This window comes from Typopeltis vanoorti, chromosome 13 (assembly GCF_054136105.1).
Source record: "Typopeltis vanoorti isolate ZY-2024b chromosome 13, IOZ_Tvanoo_1.0, whole genome shotgun sequence".
NCBI classification, from domain to species: domain Eukaryota; kingdom Metazoa; phylum Arthropoda; class Arachnida; order Uropygi; family Thelyphonidae; genus Typopeltis; species Typopeltis vanoorti.
Window position 1 is genome coordinate 21,512,785 of NC_143561.1, and position 18,113 is coordinate 21,530,897.

Here is an 18,113-nt window from a genome sequence, read left to right on the forward strand (position 1 = left end):
TTTGAGTAGGGAAGGATTAGTGAAAATTGGTTTTCTTAAATTGTGATGATGATTTATACAGTTTTGAAAATTATAGTATTTTAATGACATTACAAACTATTAAAACTGCCTACTTTATTTAAGTAAAGATAGTTGGATTAAAAATTCATTATTTCTTATAAGCAGTGGATCCAGATACTAAAATTAATATATATATGTTATGTAAAGCTGGTGATGGGAAAGGAAAAATTCAGTTATACACCAATACATGTTGACAGATTTATTTGGATGTTAAGCTGTCCTTTGTTGACTTTTTATTACAGAACTCTTTTAGGGGTGGCAAATAAAGAGGCTTACATTTTATACTTGTTGACATTGTTGTCCATGATGCTATAAAGGGTGTCCAATACCCATGAGCCAACATAATATTCAAACAGAACAGGCTGTTTTTAAATTTTTCTTTGTTTATACATAAGTGGATGAATTGCACCTTTATTCTAAATATCATTACATTTAAGTTAAAAAAAATATTGAAGCATATTTCTAATCATCTGTTTTTATTGTATTATTTTTGTTATACTTTACTCTATTTTTAATTGAATACTATAAATATGAAATGCTAGTAAAGTAAAATTAAGAGGTTTTTTTGTTGTTGATTTTCAATTATCTTATAATTATCATATCTTTAAAGTTGTTTCATATATCAGCTGATAATAATAATAATCAGCACCGAGTATTAGAAAAATTAATATTTATGAACAAATTATGGTAACATGCTAAATGTGGTTTCTCTTATTGAATATAAATTTACAGTTCAATTAAATTCTTAGAAGTAAAATTCCATTTTCTTTTTGAAAACCTGAACAGATAAATGGCAACAGCAATAAAAATTACTGTCAAGTTGATTCAAAATTAGCTTGTTCATTCATAGGCAAACAAAGAATGAAAATGGTCTAAAAGATTAGAAGAGAGAAAATGAAGGCACCATGTAAATTCCACAGTATGAAAAGATTGTAATGTATATTCAAGAATAGGAAATTTTAGGTTACACAGCCTTTCAGATGAAATAATTAATACATTTTAATATAAATAAATGGTTATTACATCAATTGGTGTATTAATTCATTCAGTAAAAATTGTTAAAGCAAGACTGAAATGTCATATTCATATATTTCAGGTATTTATATAGCATTTTCTTAATACAAAGCATAATTTAGATGTTGAAAGTTTATTTTTCACTTGGTTACACTATAATAAATTTAGTTTAATCCTTTATCAAAGTGTGAGCAAACAAAGTTTGCGCCTGAAAGTATCTTCAGGACTGGGGTAAGGTGGTACAACACCGGGCAACTCGTTGCAAAGGTGGAACAAGCTAACATCACTCTTATCTCAGTATCTCCCATAATGCAAAACACATCTCCTTGCGGATATGTATAATGTTATGCATTAAGGGAAGGGCCACTACCCAGAGATGTGTTTTGCATTATGGGAGTTACTGAGTCACTCTCAGGGGACCCTGTAACCCCTAGAGAGCGCGTCCCCTGGGTGGCGGATAGGGGAGCCCACCATGTGTCTCTGTGTACATGCACGTGTGTGTGTGTGTGTCTATATATGGTGGGGTGGTCCGAATATACTGAATAAGGACTTGTGGACCAACAGGGCCATAAGGGGAAATCATCTTGATTGTAAGGGAAGCGGCACTCCCATGGACCCCTAGCTGGATCTATCCTCTCCTTCTTCTACTTTGAGGAAGACCCACTTACTTTAATCTTTCCTATAAGGCCTTATCAGCCAACTCTTCTTACTTTATGACACTTGTGCTATTAGAGTACTCGAGGGCCATGGGGTCTTTTCATTTCTGGCCTTACAACTATGTCCTCTCTATAAACCTTACTATATTTCTTCTATAATCTACCCTTTCCCCCTTCAATATACCCTATTCCTCCTATGGGTTTAAATTCGGAAGAAGGCGAGTTTAGAAGCCTTAAGGTAGCAGCCCTACCACTGAACTATTCCATTGTCAGGCTAGTCCCCTGACATGGAGAACATAACCATACTTGTAAGCTGACAGAAAAAGATAATCAGATTGAATCTATGGAAACGACCCTGGAATGGAAAAGGGAAAACGAAAATGGAAACGACAAAATATAATACACATAGCAAACTGGAATGTAAGAGGAATAGCATATAAAGAAATAGAATTAGACCAGTTATTAAATGAAAGAAATTTTAAAATAGCAGTAATCACTGAAACAAAAAAGAAATTAAAAGGAACTCTGAGAACTGAAAATTTTAATGTGATATACAGTGGAGTCGACAGAGAGCAAAGAGCACAAGCAGGAGTCATGATTTGGATTCATAACTCCATTTCAAAACAGTTAAAACATTATAAATTATGGAATGAAAGAATAATAGAAGCTAGAATAAAAATAGATAGAGGCTATTTAACAATAATTGGTTTATATGCCCCAGAAGAAGGAAGAGAACAGGATAATATTGATTTTTATAATCAGCTACAAAACATATATAATAAAATAAATAAAAACGATTACATAATTTTAGCAGGAGACTTAAATGCAAGAATTGGAAACATGAAAATTAATAATAATATAGGAATACATGGAGAACACACTCTAAACAGAAATGGTAAAAAATTGATTGACTTTGTAGTTTATAATAACCTAAAAATAATGAATTCCTTCTATAAACATAAAGACATACATAAATATACTTGGGCAGCAAGAGGATGGAAATCAATATTAGATTACTTCATATTAAATGAAAAGACATCAAAATTTTCACTAGATGTTAGAGTTCACAGAGGATATGAAATAAGCAGTGACCACTTCCTTGTTAAAATAAAATTAAGATTACCACCTAAATGGCTACAAGTAACAAGAACAGAAAGAAAAATTGAAACATTTGTTTATAAAACTAGACCATTGAATGACACAAATGTACAATGGCTATATGAACAAAGAATTAACCAGTATCTAGATAAAATAAAACAAAATGAAGAAATAGAAATAGAATGGCTTAATATAAAAACGATACTAAATGCAGCAGCAAATGAAAGCTTAGGAAAGACCAAAAAATTCAATAAAAGAAAAAAAACTGAAGATCTGGGATGATACAATCAAAGAAATTGATTGTATCATCTAAAAGAGAAGTCAGAAAAAGACATAGAGAATCATGGAATAAATTTGTTTCTAATTTAGAACATGATTTATATAAAATAAGACCCAATGTATATAAGATTTTGAAACACCTAAATGCAGATACCAAAGAAAACATAAAATTAAACACTGAATTGAAATTAGAAGAATTTCTAAATTACTACACAGAACTGTGGACAGACAAATATTTTAAAAAAGACAACTGGCAAACAATTAACGAAAATGAAAAGGAAATAACTGAAGAAGAATTAGAAATCAGCCTGAAAGAAACAAGAAACGGAAAATCACCTGGAGAAGATAAGCTAGGTTCAGAACTATATAAATACGCAGGAACAAGATTCAAAGGAAGACTCTTATTATTTTTAAATAAAATTTACTCAACTGGTATCCCCCAAATAGAATGGAAAAAAGCAATTGTGATTCCTATCTTTAAGAAAGGTAATAGAGATGACCCTAAAAACTATAGAGGTATCAGTATACTAAATTCATGTTACAAAATATACATCAGAATCTTAAATAACAAACTAATGAAATATTCCGAAAACTTTATTCTAGAGGTACAAAATGGATTTAGAAAAGGGCGATCATGTATAGACCCAGCCTTCTGCCTAAAATTAATAATAGAGAAAAGAAGAGAATATAATTTAGAAACACATATTGCATTTATTGACTTTGAAAAAGCATTTGACAAAGTTCAAAGAAACATATTATTTAACATATTAAAAGAAAGACAAATACCAAATAATATCCTAAAAGCTGTCACAAGTATATATGAAAATAATCAAATACAAATAAGATTAAATCATGAGCTATCATATACAAGAGAGATAAACCAAGGGGTCCGACAGGGATGTCCCCTCTCAGGAACTCTTTTTAATATCTACTTAAATGAAATAATAATAAAATGGAGTAAAAATTTACATCAAGGAATTAAACTTTCACCTACAGTTAACTTAAACACTCTCCTCTTTGCAGACGACCAAATAATAATTACAAATTCTGAAGATAACTTACAGAAAGCTATTTTCAATCTAAATGAGATATCCAAAGATTATGGTATGATAATATCAACGGAAAAATCAAAAACTATGGCATTTAAAGGACAAGATCCAGCAAGAACTAAAATAGTATTAGATAACAAGATCTTAGAACAGGTGAATTCATTTAACTACCTAGGATGTATGATCACTTATGAAAATGAAAACGATATAAACATAAAAATTGCAAAATATTTAAAAATTACAGGAGTAATTAACTCTATATTTAAACCAAACCTAGTTCAAAAACAAACCAGGCTAAAAGTATACAATACATTAGCCCTACTGGTCTTAATGTATGGAAGCGAAATCTGGACAATAAAACAAAAAGATTAACAACAGCAGAAATGAAGTTTATGAGAAAAACTGCAAAGTATACCCTATTTGATCACAAAAGAAACGAAGATATTATGAAAGAATTAAACCAAGAACCAGTAATTGAAAAAATTAAAAAATATAAACATAGATGGATGGAACACGTTCAAAGAATGAAAACAGAAAGATTACCAAAACAAGCCTTAAAGTACATGCCATTAGGAAAAAGAAAACCAGGACGTCCTCTTAAACGATTCAACGATGACTTCTAAGGCTGGAACAGGCCATACTAGTTCTAAATCCTTGATATGTATGATGATGATGATGTTGAGTTACTGAGATAGGAGTGATGGTAGCTTGCTTCACCCTTGCAACGAGTTGCCTGGCGTTGTACCACCTTACCCCAGTCCTGAAGATACTTTCAGGTGCAAACTTTGTTTGCTCACACTTGGATAAAGGATTAAACTAAATTTATTATAGTCTAACCAAGTGAAAAATAAACTTTCAACATCTTTCTTTAAATCCAGAGTAATTTAATAAAAAGGTGGCACACCATTTGGCAACTCCTGTAGGTAGAGTTGACCTTGCTAATGCTTCTGCCTGGTGTCTCCACTTGGGCCTGGCTCCCACTGAAGAGACCTCAATGAAGGTCGAAACTAGTCTGGGTAGTGGCCCTTCCCTTAATGCATAACATTATACGTATCCACAAGGAGATGCGTTTTGCATTATGAGAGATACCGAGATAGGAGTGATGTTAGCTTGCTCCACCTTTGCAACGAGTTGCCCAGTGTTGTACCACCTTACCCCAGTCCTGAAGATAAGGTGCAAACTTTGTTTGCCCACACTTGAATAAAGGATTAAACTAAATTTATTATATTAAGGCATAGTTTAATAGCTGTTCAGGTAAAACTGTTTGACTCCCTTTAAGATAGACAGAATAAAGGCAGCAAGATTATTCACTGCATATCTAAACTAATTATCACTAGATCTTGAAGAAATTGGTTCATTCTATGCTATAGAAACCTGAAATATTCTTAATCATGCAGAAAATCAGTGTCATTACTCATTCTACAAAGTAGAAGAAAATGAAACTCAGTTTAGTTAGAAAGGAATGGTAGTGGTGACAAATTGCAGGTTCTTAGCCACTCCAGTAGTGATATTGTCTAATGCAAACTCATTCTGCTTAATGGTCATAATTTAAGAATATGATTATATCCATTTTATCTAAGAGAAGAATCTATAAATAAGAATTATTAATAGGCTCTCCAACATAAAGTTGTAAACCTGGCATTTGATTGTTCCAAACCATCCAGCTAATAATTTTTGCTTTTCATCATGCAGAGTTCCAGGAAACTGACATGAACTGAATATCTGCATTTGTGGACTTTCACATGTGAATGTGCAGTATGTCACTCTTCTCTGCTTGTCATGTATACAGAAGTAGCAAAATTTTTCGTTACATAAATCAAGCAGACTAGCTGAAAAAAAGAACACAATTAGAAGCCATAATGCACTAAGCTTATAACCATAATTGCTTTGGTTATGATTGTGACTAAATCAGTCTTCTTTGCTTAGAAGAATTACCATAGATGTCTAACATTACCTTATTAATTAACTAGACTACCTAGTTAATTAATACATGGAAATAAAAGAAATATACTGAAGATAACTTGTGATAGCTCTCTCTTTCTCAGATCTACAAAGAAGATTTGTATATTTTTCTAATGATCAAGAAATTGTGTTTATATTACTTTGTTAGAAATGCTAGATTTGGATAATATCTCTTAAGCTTTCCAAGCACAATTTTTACAAATTAATTTTTTTATTTTATTTATTTATATATATATATTTTTTTTTTTTCATATCGCATTATTGGAATGGTAAATTCAATAACACAAACTTGATTAAAACCAGCTAGTTTTACTGTTTTTACATGTTTTCTGTATATTATTTTTAATATAGGTATTTTGGCATACTTTGTAACAACTCTGCTTCTAAATGCCTCTTAACGCTGAAGTAGCATGTCTATCTCAAGCAGCAGTCTTAAGATTTTCTTCTTTCTTTCATGGTTGCTTGATGATCAACATTCATTATAATAAAATTATGGAGACAACTACACATACTGGCCACTGAATTAGAAACCTTATATAGATATATGTAAATGTCACTTACTCAGTGTATGTGCAAAATACTTGGTCACTTGCATCACCATATGTTCTAGACCAGTGCTTCCCAAACTTCTGAATGTCAGGGCCCTCTTTGGAAAAATTAAAATATTTCACGGCCCCCCTCGAAAAAAAATCGTAATATAGACATATATTATTATAATATTTATTGTATTTATATTCAATATAAAACACATACACACAGCGAATATTGTAAAAATCAAAGGCAGATATTACATTTTTAGCATCTTACATGCACGTTTGACATAGCATATTATCTCATATTTTTTATAGATAGATATATTGTTATTGTACATTTGCAGTACAAGCACATGAAACATAAAACGATTAGTAATAAAGAAAGAATTAATAACAATTTAATGTGATGGGTGTGTTTCAATACTGCTACACCAATATCAGATGAAATATTTGAAACTACAATTTTTAGATTTCTGCTTTGAAATGAAACTTATATGAATAAGCATATATTTACTAATATTCATTAAGCACCGAAATACGCAGGAAGCAAAATTTGTGAACCCGCACCAATGTGCGATTTTTTTCCATTAAATTTTTAAAAATAACAAAAAGAAATAATAAAAATTAAATACGTTTCTTTTAAGAAAAAAAATCTACTTAGTCTTAAAAGATTTTTAATTTGTTTTCATTATTTCACGGTCCCCAAGGGGGCCGTAGGTTTTGGTGATTTGGGGGGGCATGGCCCACAGTTTGGGAAGCACTGTTCTAGACAACTATTTAAGAATGCTGCTAGTCAGTAGTCATCAATAGTGTTGATCACAATGGGAAAAAGAAAGGATCTTTCAGATTTCAAAAAATGGCTTATTGTGGGTACCTATCTGACTGAAGCCACAATTTTGAAAACAGCAGAGCTGACTGGTTTGTTAAAAGGTGAGTAATCAGCAGAAAAATAACCCACTTGCTTGTCTAAGAGGTGTAACTATATTCCTAAGACAGTCTGTCAGGAATGTGATCTTGGTCATCTGATAAGGCTTGTAGGGACAAACCATACTTCGAGGCATTTAATGCTACTAAAGGAGATCCAACATGATATTAAATAAAAGTTTCTAATTCAATGGTCGATATGTGTACAATGTTTAAGTAACTCCAATTTAACATAAGCAAAATATTTTGGTTTATATTAAATGGTAGTTGTCTCCATAAATTTATTATAATAAGATTTTCTCATCATAAATCTAGCTTTTCATTCCACATTATATAAATTGAATATTTTAATAGATGTTAGGAAAGAATCAGCTATGTATAATTATTTTTAAAATAACTGTATATTAATGTTTATAGTCAAAGGATGTCACATGTATTTCATACTTTTTGTTATACATAGCATCAAAGTGTAAGATCCAAAATTTTATACTTATTCCTGCATGATTTCACCATATGTATGGGAAAAAGTAACTACTAACTGCTCTTTGGGTGCTTTACCCTTAGTTCATATTAATAAATGAACTAGTAAGGTTTCTACTTTGAAGTACTGCTTGTCAAAGGTGCTCCTCATCTTAGAGACATTGCATGTGGTTCACCTCAGAAAGCAAAATATCTAGGTTCAGACTATTGTTAGCTAAATCTGCCCATAACTAACACATAACTGTAAGATGTTTCAAATGAAATTGATGGTTTCCAATGAATCGTTTAACTATAAACAAACACAGTTGTTTTATATTTGTGTCAGAATGAACGTGACTGATGATATGCGTATTATAACTTAACAAAATGAAAGCATCATGTATTTTTTTAGTTTAGGAAAATATTTAAATAAGTATTTTGAGAATATTTAATGACTGTTTGTTGTCAAAGTGTGGAATAATTTAAAAAAAATTGTTTGCCAGGTTTTGAAAGGCTAACTTCTGTGGTGCAACGACTTACTTAATACATAGTAGCTATAAAATATTTTTAAAATTTAAAACATGTTTTAAAATTTGATATTGTATTTTTTTATTTATAATATTAAAATCTCAACTTTTAGGGCCATCTTTTACACAAGTCAGGATAAGTTTTAGACAGGTCTTTTTATGCCAAAAGTTAGGAATTGACATTTATGCTGGCCAACTGTTATTGTGGTTTTATATGGTAAGTTTTTCCTCACATCTTTATATTTAGTTTAATAAATTTCCTAAACTTTCTTGAATATTCTTGAATATATTATAGATGACAAATATGCCCTGTTGTTCTGTTTGAATACATAAAGTGAAAAATGAACATGCTCTGAACAGGTGTTGTCCTTCACAAATTATAAAATTTTATGTTTTACATATATATTGATTTGACACCGTTTTTAACAAAATGCTAATTTCTTAAAGAATCTGATTATAGAATTACTAGCCTCAGTCTGCTGAATTTGCAGTAGATTTACATGAATAATGAAATTTGCCACCCCTGTGAAGTGTTTTGCATTTAGACACACACATACACACGAACGTTCTGCATGCGTTTAGTTTTAGAATAAGAATTTATTCTTATTGGAAAAGTAGGCAATTAGAAATATTAACACGTGTGGCTTTAAAGCAGATAAGAAATGTGGAGGTGGGGAGTGAAAAAGTTGCTTATCTTGAATGTTGAAATTTGTTTAGCTGTCACTGCTGTTATAAATATTGTGTTATTTAAATTTAATTTATTTAGTTTAATCTGTTTTGTTTTTATTTTTGTTTATTTTTTGAATGGTACATTGTTGTGTATACCTTATTTACTTTATTAGCACACTACTATGGTGTGCCATATATAATAATATTATATAAGGATATCTGAAAGTCATTTCTTATATCATTGCATTGATTCATTCAGTTTTGTATTTATTTAAACAGCAGTGGTTAATTAAAATAAAATAATGGTAGTTTTAACCATGAGGTTTCCACCTGTCACCATCATTGGATATTATCCAGTTTTAAAACCATTATTAGAATAACCCAGACATGAGACATAAATATAATTAGGTATTTTCTGCATGTTATTCTCCTTTACTGACATTGTAAATTTTAAATGAACAACAATTTAATATATTGTAGGGTCATATATGTTCCATCTAGTTTTAAGTTGACAACTAAAAAGGTGGGAGTCCCTTGTCTAAACTATATATAAGATATTTCTTTGTTATTTCTGAATTTCTTTTTCATTGAAATTAAAATTCAGGTATTCCAACAACTTATTTGTTATGTTTAGAGATCTGTAGATTTTTCTATAACTACAAAGATCATAGTGTAGCAAATGACTTCACTTACATCAAATGGAATTAGTGTTTCATACTGAATGCTAAAGCCATGCTTGTTCACTATATACCACCTACCTTTGATAGAAAAGTAAAATATAATTGGCTAGAAAGCACTGATTTTATTTTCTAAGACTAGCTTGGTTTCTTTCTTTCTTTCTTTCTTTTTTTTTTTTTTCCTCATGATACTCTACTAAGTTTCATTTAATATTTTCATTTGAGTAGATTAAATGTTCTTTGTTTTCTTAGGCACCAAACATAATACAACTTTGTTTTTATTTTTTCCTCACTTTTTCTTTCTTAGGTTGTGACCTTATGGTATCGACCACCTGATGTTCTGTTTGGGGCAAAACTATATACCACCTCTATTGATATGTGGTCTGCTGGCTGCATATTTGCAGGTATAACCAAGATTAGTTAATTGTAGCATATTATGATGATTATTATTATTCATTGAACTATTTCATTTGTTCATAAAATGAGAAAGATCCAAATGAGTCTGTTTTTTATATTATTAAAATTAAGAATATTGGAAATACAGTCTTCAAGACGAAACATCTGACGCCATCCTTGTCTTGGGAAAGTGCAGATAAATTAATATGGATAATTAATTTTATCTTTCAAAACCCTCTGGTGATTAAACACTTGTAAATAAAATAATAAAAATTATTTAAAAAAATCCTTATCTGCCCACAGTACTCATGTACTACAAGTTTACAATCTTTTTGTGGGTGGCAGATACATAATAAAAAAATTAAAAAACTTCAGATCATCACAGTGCTTTTTTGTTTATATATACTTCATTATAAGAATTTTGTGAAGCTTGGAAAATTCACTATCATCATCCTATCATATTTGCTACCCTCAAGGATTGGACACTATGATAGTACAACATGAAAAGTCTCTTACCTTCCTTGAAATACTGCGTTATCTCATTTTCTTACAAACTAATCTATTATCTTTCAGGGATCAAATATTGTCAGATCGTATATATCTGTGGTCTCTAGTTAAAACTGGTTTACAAACTGTCTTATATACAACTACTTTATTGATTTGAAATCCATAGGAAGTTTTTGTCAGGCAAGGACTACGCAAAATTTTTTAGAAAGAACAATATTTAATTACTAATTTCATACATGTCTTGTACATTTTCAGATTTTATGCAAATAGGAAAAAAGTATTAACAGAGAAATTTCTAAATTAATGACTGTTTATACTTTGAATGAACATTCAAGATGCTTATTAAAGATTACCTCTTTAACTTACTTTGTTCTACATTATGTCTTAAATTTTTCTAGCCCTGGAGACAATCACATGCATCTCTGGCTAAATCAGTCAGTTTTTTTCAGAATATACAACTGGATCTTCAAGAACTGTTTTTCAACTCATTCATCTTTTCTCCAATATTATTTGTATATTTAAGTCTACAGTTCATTTCTGTAGACTTAAATATACAGTCACTCAATATTCCTTTTAAAATTTTCTTACATATTTTTCTTTTCAATGTGAAATTCATTTTTATCCTGACCAACACTTCATGGTGATCAATTCCCATTTCAGATCCGCAGTATGCCCCGATGTCCTGAACTGGTTATATTCAGTGGTGAGCTATTAGGAGCTTGCGCAAGCCCTTTGTTAAATTTTTCTCAAATTTGTGAACCCCTTGTTCTTCTTGTTTACTTTTTTATTTTTTCAAAAAAAAATTTTTTTTGAAACATATTAAGCAACAAACTCATACTCATACCTAACAAAAATTAGTCTATTCAGCAATGTATAGATTATTTGGAATTATTGTTTTAACTCCTCTATAACGGATGCACCCAAGTTTGAAAATAAAATAAGCGCATACGCTATTTTTACCTTTTTTTTTTTTTTTTTCCCCGACGATGTGAGCCCTTTGTTAAAATTTCCATAGCTCACCACTGGTTATATTGCTGTCAGTAATAATATAGTCGTTGGACATTTCTTGTGTTTTCTTGTCATTTGACTTTGTGTACATCTTTATGATGGAACATTGTGTTAGTATTTATTATTATTATTATATTTCAGTATTATTATCAGTATATGTTAGTGTGATTGTTCTTATGATCTTCTCTCCATTTGAATTTGTGCACATCTGTATGTTGCAACATGATGTTAGTGATGAATAGCCATTCTGTGTCCTGAACAGAAATCCAGCTTGGTACTTATTATTAGCTTTGTTGTATTCTTCAGATTTTTGCAAAACATTTCTATAAGTCTGGTATTCATTTCCTACACTGCTGTTTTGATCTCAAACAAGGACCAACTTTTTCCTTTTTTTATGTTAGTTGCCTCCCTCTGGGGCACCTGTTCATGGTGGAGGAAACTTCCCAGTTATGATACTGGCCCTTTTCATTTTTTTACTTCTCCTGAGTTTTTTTTACTATCCTTTCTTCCAGACTACCCTAACTAGGATCTAACAGCCTGCTTTGATATTTGCCATGTAGTGAGTCCTGTGGACATCTGGAAAGGAGGATCCTGGTGGTCCTGTGCTACTTTAGCCTCTTTGGCAAGATGAGCAGTCCTGGATGGCTTGGCTTCAAGGGTCAATGGTGTTGCTCTGTCTCACCCAGTGGCTGGGTGGGAGGGATTTAGGACCCAAGGCTTGCTGTGGTGCTGGTATAGCGTTCCACTCCCAAGCACAGTCATTGCTTGTTGGTCAGTGCATGTCCATCTGTGGTTTTTGCTGTAGATACAGCAAATGCTATAACTGCACCAAATGCTGCAGATTTGGTAACACAAGTAAGAAACAACGTATATGTGATACCAGTATAAATGTACCAGTGTTTCTGATCATCTATGCAACAGATGAAAAGCCAATAGGAAAAGTGTCACCCTTTTTAATTCAAAAGGATTTAGAAGGATTGGCAGGATTTCCACAAACTGTTAAGAAATTACGTTCTGGTGTTTCTGGTGACATGATGTTTCCTTGTGGAAACATCATGTCAGCAACATTCCAAGAAACTGTTGATAACAGCATCAATGGGTGTAATACTTCATAAAACACTTAATTCTTGTAGAGGATACCACAAAATATACTAAATATCAGAATTGGATCTCCTTGATGTTCCTGATAGGCAGGTATATCCATTACTCGCCATCTCCATTACTTTATATAAACAGTAAAAATATTTAAAGGTAGCATTTTTGTCCAAAGTGATATAGAATATTTCTCTGGCACATTACCAGATATCACTTAATAAACAAGGTATTTCTCCGATGTGAGATTTTTTTTTTTTTGTACGATATGAAAATTTAACTTGATATCCTGCATTGATTATAAGTAATCCTCAGTTTATTGAATGTCTTAAATATTATTTGTTGGGTGAACTTCAGAGATAACTACAGTTAAAAATTTGTAAAGTGTTATTAATAATGTATTATTGCATTCATGAAAGTTCTTTTGGATAATTTTTTATGTATTTACAGAATTAGCAAATGCAGGTCGTCCACTTTTTCCTGGAAGTGATGTTGATGATCAGCTGAAACGAATATTTAAATATCCTTCATTTGGTTTTGAAACACTATTACTTTAATTCCTTAAATCTCTTCTGTGAATCAGATTTGAGAATATTTAGTGTATTATTATGATATGATGAGGGAGTGCAAGGCCTCATTAAGTGATGGTCTGTTCTGTCTTATTGTCTAAATAGTTATATCTCTCCTTGATCACATTCACTGAAGATGCATTCATAGCATTAGATAGTAGCCCATATAACAAACTCATCACACCCCCATATGACGAACGTGGACATCATATTACTCAGCTTTCAGGAATTGACCCCCTATCCTTGGTTCTCCTTCTGCCTACCATACTTAGAATAGATCTGTTACAGATCTATACTAAGATCCCTTTCTTATATGTTTCTATCATATCTCATGTCATTTTCTGTTTCTGAAACTTTGAAAACTATATTTCTTCAGTTTGTTTTTGTATTCATAATTCCTTAGGCCAGATATATCTTGATTAACCTCTATTGAATCTTTATCAACAATCTCTTTATTTCACTGAACCCAAGTGAATCACATCTTTGTAAAATAGTCCAGATGTGGCCTGCCTTTTGAATGTCAGAGAGAATAACTTCCTCATTCCTACAAGCTAATGTTATCTTTAACATTCTAGCATTGTGACCCTTAAACCTCAACTCTTGGTCCAACTTAACTTTCAGGGCTCTGGCTTCATGGACCACTTGAAGCAATTTACCATTAATATAATGCTCATTATATTCTCCATGTCACAATTCAGTTTTTCATACCTAATCCTTTGAGTTTGTGTACAGTCTCCTGTGTGAAATGCTGTCAAATGTCAAGGCATTTGACAGCAATTTCACTAATAGGTCTGCCTAATGATCATTTAATGTCCATGCAAATGCAGGATAAACTGGAAACTTGATTCATGTCTAAATCAGAGCATATAAGTCTGAAATGGAGGGAAGGGGAATGCATATTTACTTGCTATAGTTACAATGCAATCTTGTCTGCAGTTAGCCGAGTGGCTATACGCTTTGCAACCATATGCCTGGGGAAGGAGTGTCCTGGGCTTGATTCCCATCAGTGACGTGAGGAGCTTTAGGATCTTCCTCAGCCATAGCCAAGTTAGCCGGTCTTGGGCATGGACAGCAGGGTTTGATTCCCACAACCAGGCAAACCGGCCACATGAACAGATACGGATCTACAGTCATAAATACTTAACCCCCCCCCCCCCATGAGGGGGCTCAACGTGCCGCAGAAGAGACGGGGGAGAAAAAGGGACGAAACTCCATACGAATAAATAAATAAATGCAATCTTAAGAACTAATTTTTTAAAAAAAAAAGTATTATAAAGTTCTATTATTATTTTGCAGAACTGCTAAATAATAAACTGTGCTAGCATAATTGTCTGTATGAATTACACCTAAACCTATTTTTATGCGAATTCAGAGTTACGCGAATTGGGATATCAAAAATAATTTTTTTTTGTGCAATTTTTATTCACTTTTACGTGACCAACCTAAATCTAAGTTAGGAAAAAATCTGTAATTCAAGAAAATTCTGAGAATTTTGTAGAATTGCATTCTCGTTTCAATTAAGAAAATTCTGAATTTTTTTTTTTTTTTTTTTTTACATTCTCGTTTCAATTAAGAAAATTCTAAATTCTTATGAATTTCATTTATTGGGAATTCCCCGAATTACATAACTGACTGCACAAAAAAAGCAGTTCTTAGCAGTTTGAATTTGGTGTTTGAGTAGACAACACAGTTACCGCATTTTTTGCATTTGCATTTTTTAAGTGAAATCAAAATAAAAATCGTGTTATAAAATTAATAATTTTGCCAAGAAATAATAAATGGTAAGCTATATGTAATTTTCAAACTTTAATTTCATTAACCGAAGATTTTAATCCTGCCCTCACATGATGTTGCCGATAACCAAAAAAAAAAAAAAACAGTAAAGCCGTTTTCTTGGATATAAAAATTCAAATTTTAGATCGTCTTCAAACTGGAGAAGGTGCGACGGATGTGGGTAAGCATTTTGGATTCCTTGAATCAACTGTCAGATCTATAAAGAAAAATGAAGAGTCTATTAAAAATGCGGTATGTTCTGGTACAAAATCGAGTGCGAAATTATCATCATACACAAGAGATGTTGTTCTAGAAAAGGCCGAAAAAACTTTAGTGATGTGGATAGAAGATAACGTACAAAAAAGAATGCCAGTTGACGGCATTCTTTTTTGTACGTTAATTCCATTTTTTCAGTTAATTCCATCAGGCAATCAGCATTGAGATTTTATGAACAGATTAAAAAACTGCAGCCAGATACTTTATCTCAATCGAGTAAAAAATATGAATTTCATGCAAGCAATGGTTGGCTGGCTAAGTTTATTAAAAGACATGCTCTTCGTAATATAAAAATTAAAGGTGAAACGGCTTCTGCTGATGAAACAGCTGCTAAAGCATTTCCACAAAAACTTGCTAAAATAATTGAAGATGGAGGTTACACTCATGAACAAGTTTGGAATATGGATGAAACCGGCCTTTTCTGGAAAAAATAGCCAAACAGAACTTGCTTATCAAAAATGCAAAAAACTGTTGGTGGGTTCAAAGCGGCAAAGGATCGCATACACTCCTATTTTGTTCGAACGCTTTAGGAGATCGGATGCTAAAATCACTGCTCATAAATCGATCATTAAGACCACAGCCAATGAAAGACGTAGATTTTCAAAAATTGCCAGTTCATTGGATGGCCAACAAAAAAGCTTGGGTGACCGTTGATATTTTCACTGAGTGGTTCCACAAACATTTTGTGCCAGAGGTTAGATGCTATTTGAATGACAAGGGTCTCGATTTTAAAGTGCTTTTGATTCTTGATAATGCACCCGGTCATCCTGCCATAGAACACCCAAATGTGCATTTTTTTTTTTCTGCCGCCCAATACCACATCATTGCTACAACCTCTAGATCAGGGTATAATTGCGACTTTTAAAACATATTATGTCAGATGAACATTTCAGCACATTTTGAACAAGCTAAATGATGATGAAACACTGTCAGTTATGGATGTGTGGAAAAAATTTTCAATTATGGATTGTATTGATCAGGTTCGATTATCGTTATCTGAATTGAGACCAGAAACTATGAATGCATGCTGGAAAGCTATTTGGCCTGCATGTGTTAAAGAGAATGCTCCTGTTCCCTTCAATCATACTGTAAAATTCACCAATATAATAAGTTTGGCATGTGAAATTGGCAGAGAAGGATTCGATGATCTTATTTCGGAAGATATCGAAGAATTGTTAATTGATAAACCTCTTAGCGAAGACGAAACAGTGGAGATTGTTTCTGAGACTCCTGAAAGCGAAGAAGTTAATGATAATGATCAAGATAATTCTAATTTTACTGCTGATATTATTAAAGGAGGTCTTAAACTGGCCAGTAATTTAGGCAATTATTTTGCCTGACATGATCCAAATGAAGAATGTGCTGGGAAGTTTTCACGTGAACTTAAGTTGTTAATTGCGACTTATCTAAAGCATCAACACAGCGATTAATAACCGAGTTCATGCCTAAAACTACTGAAACAACCAGTGGTACTTTTGTTCAAGACATGACAAGAAGAAGAATTCCACAAGTTGAGGTGGAAGTCGATGACGATAATACCATATCTAGTAGTTCTAGTGATATTACAGTCTCACGAAAATGAAAGCTTTCGTGTTTATTGTCAGAAACTGATAGCAAATAACATAATTTTTTTATAGAATCGTTAGCAAACAATTAAAATATGTTTTTTTAAAGTTATTAAAATTCTTTATATGTATGTGTGTTCTCCATGAAATGTAAATAAAAATCTTATGATCCTAACGAATTTAATATTTGTTTTTTTTTTCATTATTTTGTTTATATTTCAGATTTGGAACCAATCTTCACTTTTTCTATGGAGTCAGTAGTTCTTTTTACGCGAATTCTATTTACATGTGATTTTTAGGAATGTATATATCCCGTAAAAAGAGGTTTAGGTGTATATTTCCACTTACCAGCCAACATTATTGTTTGGTTGAAGGGTCTTGAGGTGTTAGATAATTTCGTAGTCAGGTGAGAGACTACCATCCTGATTACTGGAGACTTGCAAAAGAACTCTGTGGTATTTGGCTTGGCCTCTTCAGCTAATTTTCTCTCATTTGCTTTTGCATTTCTTCCTTCCTTTCCACGCTAGTCACCCCTGCATGTGACTGCATTGCTCGTGACCTTGCTTGATTATTTTTCTCTTTATATATCTTTGAATATATATCATCTGATACTTCTTTCCTTAAATATTCCTTAATTATTTCCTATGCATTCCTAACATTGTTCCCTTGCAGTTTCTTAAACCACAGCTCTACTCCAATTTGTTCATGAGTTTGTTATAATCGCAAGCATTGTAGATCCACATATATCCCCTTCTTAAAAGAAAATGTCACCTGCTTAGCCACACCTTAGGTCATGACTGCATGACTCTCGATTCAGAGATAAAATGGTTACCTCTTAGTTCTGGACAAAAGACAAATTCTCTTATGCTATCACTGGATCCAGTACTCTCAAACCCCAGTTACATCCTATCATATGCTGTTTAAGGTAATTGTCTCTCAATATTTCATTTATCTTCCTTCCTGCTCTTTTGTGTTTCCATTCTATGCCCCCATCGTTGACACTATCCATAATGATTACTT

General features: G+C 32.1%; 1 protein-coding gene across 1 annotated transcript in view; it reads left to right on the forward strand.

The window, feature by feature from the left end:
* The window catches only part of Cdk5 (Cyclin-dependent kinase 5), a 174,664-nt gene that overhangs the window by 132,948 nt on the left and 23,603 nt on the right, over positions 1-18,113 (forward strand). Inside the window, exons 7-8 of the mRNA XM_090402308.1 lie at positions 10,215-10,311; positions 13,361-13,430. Of these exons, the coding sequence (XP_090258434.1) occupies positions 10,215-10,311; positions 13,361-13,430 (167 nt within the window). The remainder of the gene's footprint in view (positions 1-10,214; positions 10,312-13,360; positions 13,431-18,113) is intronic.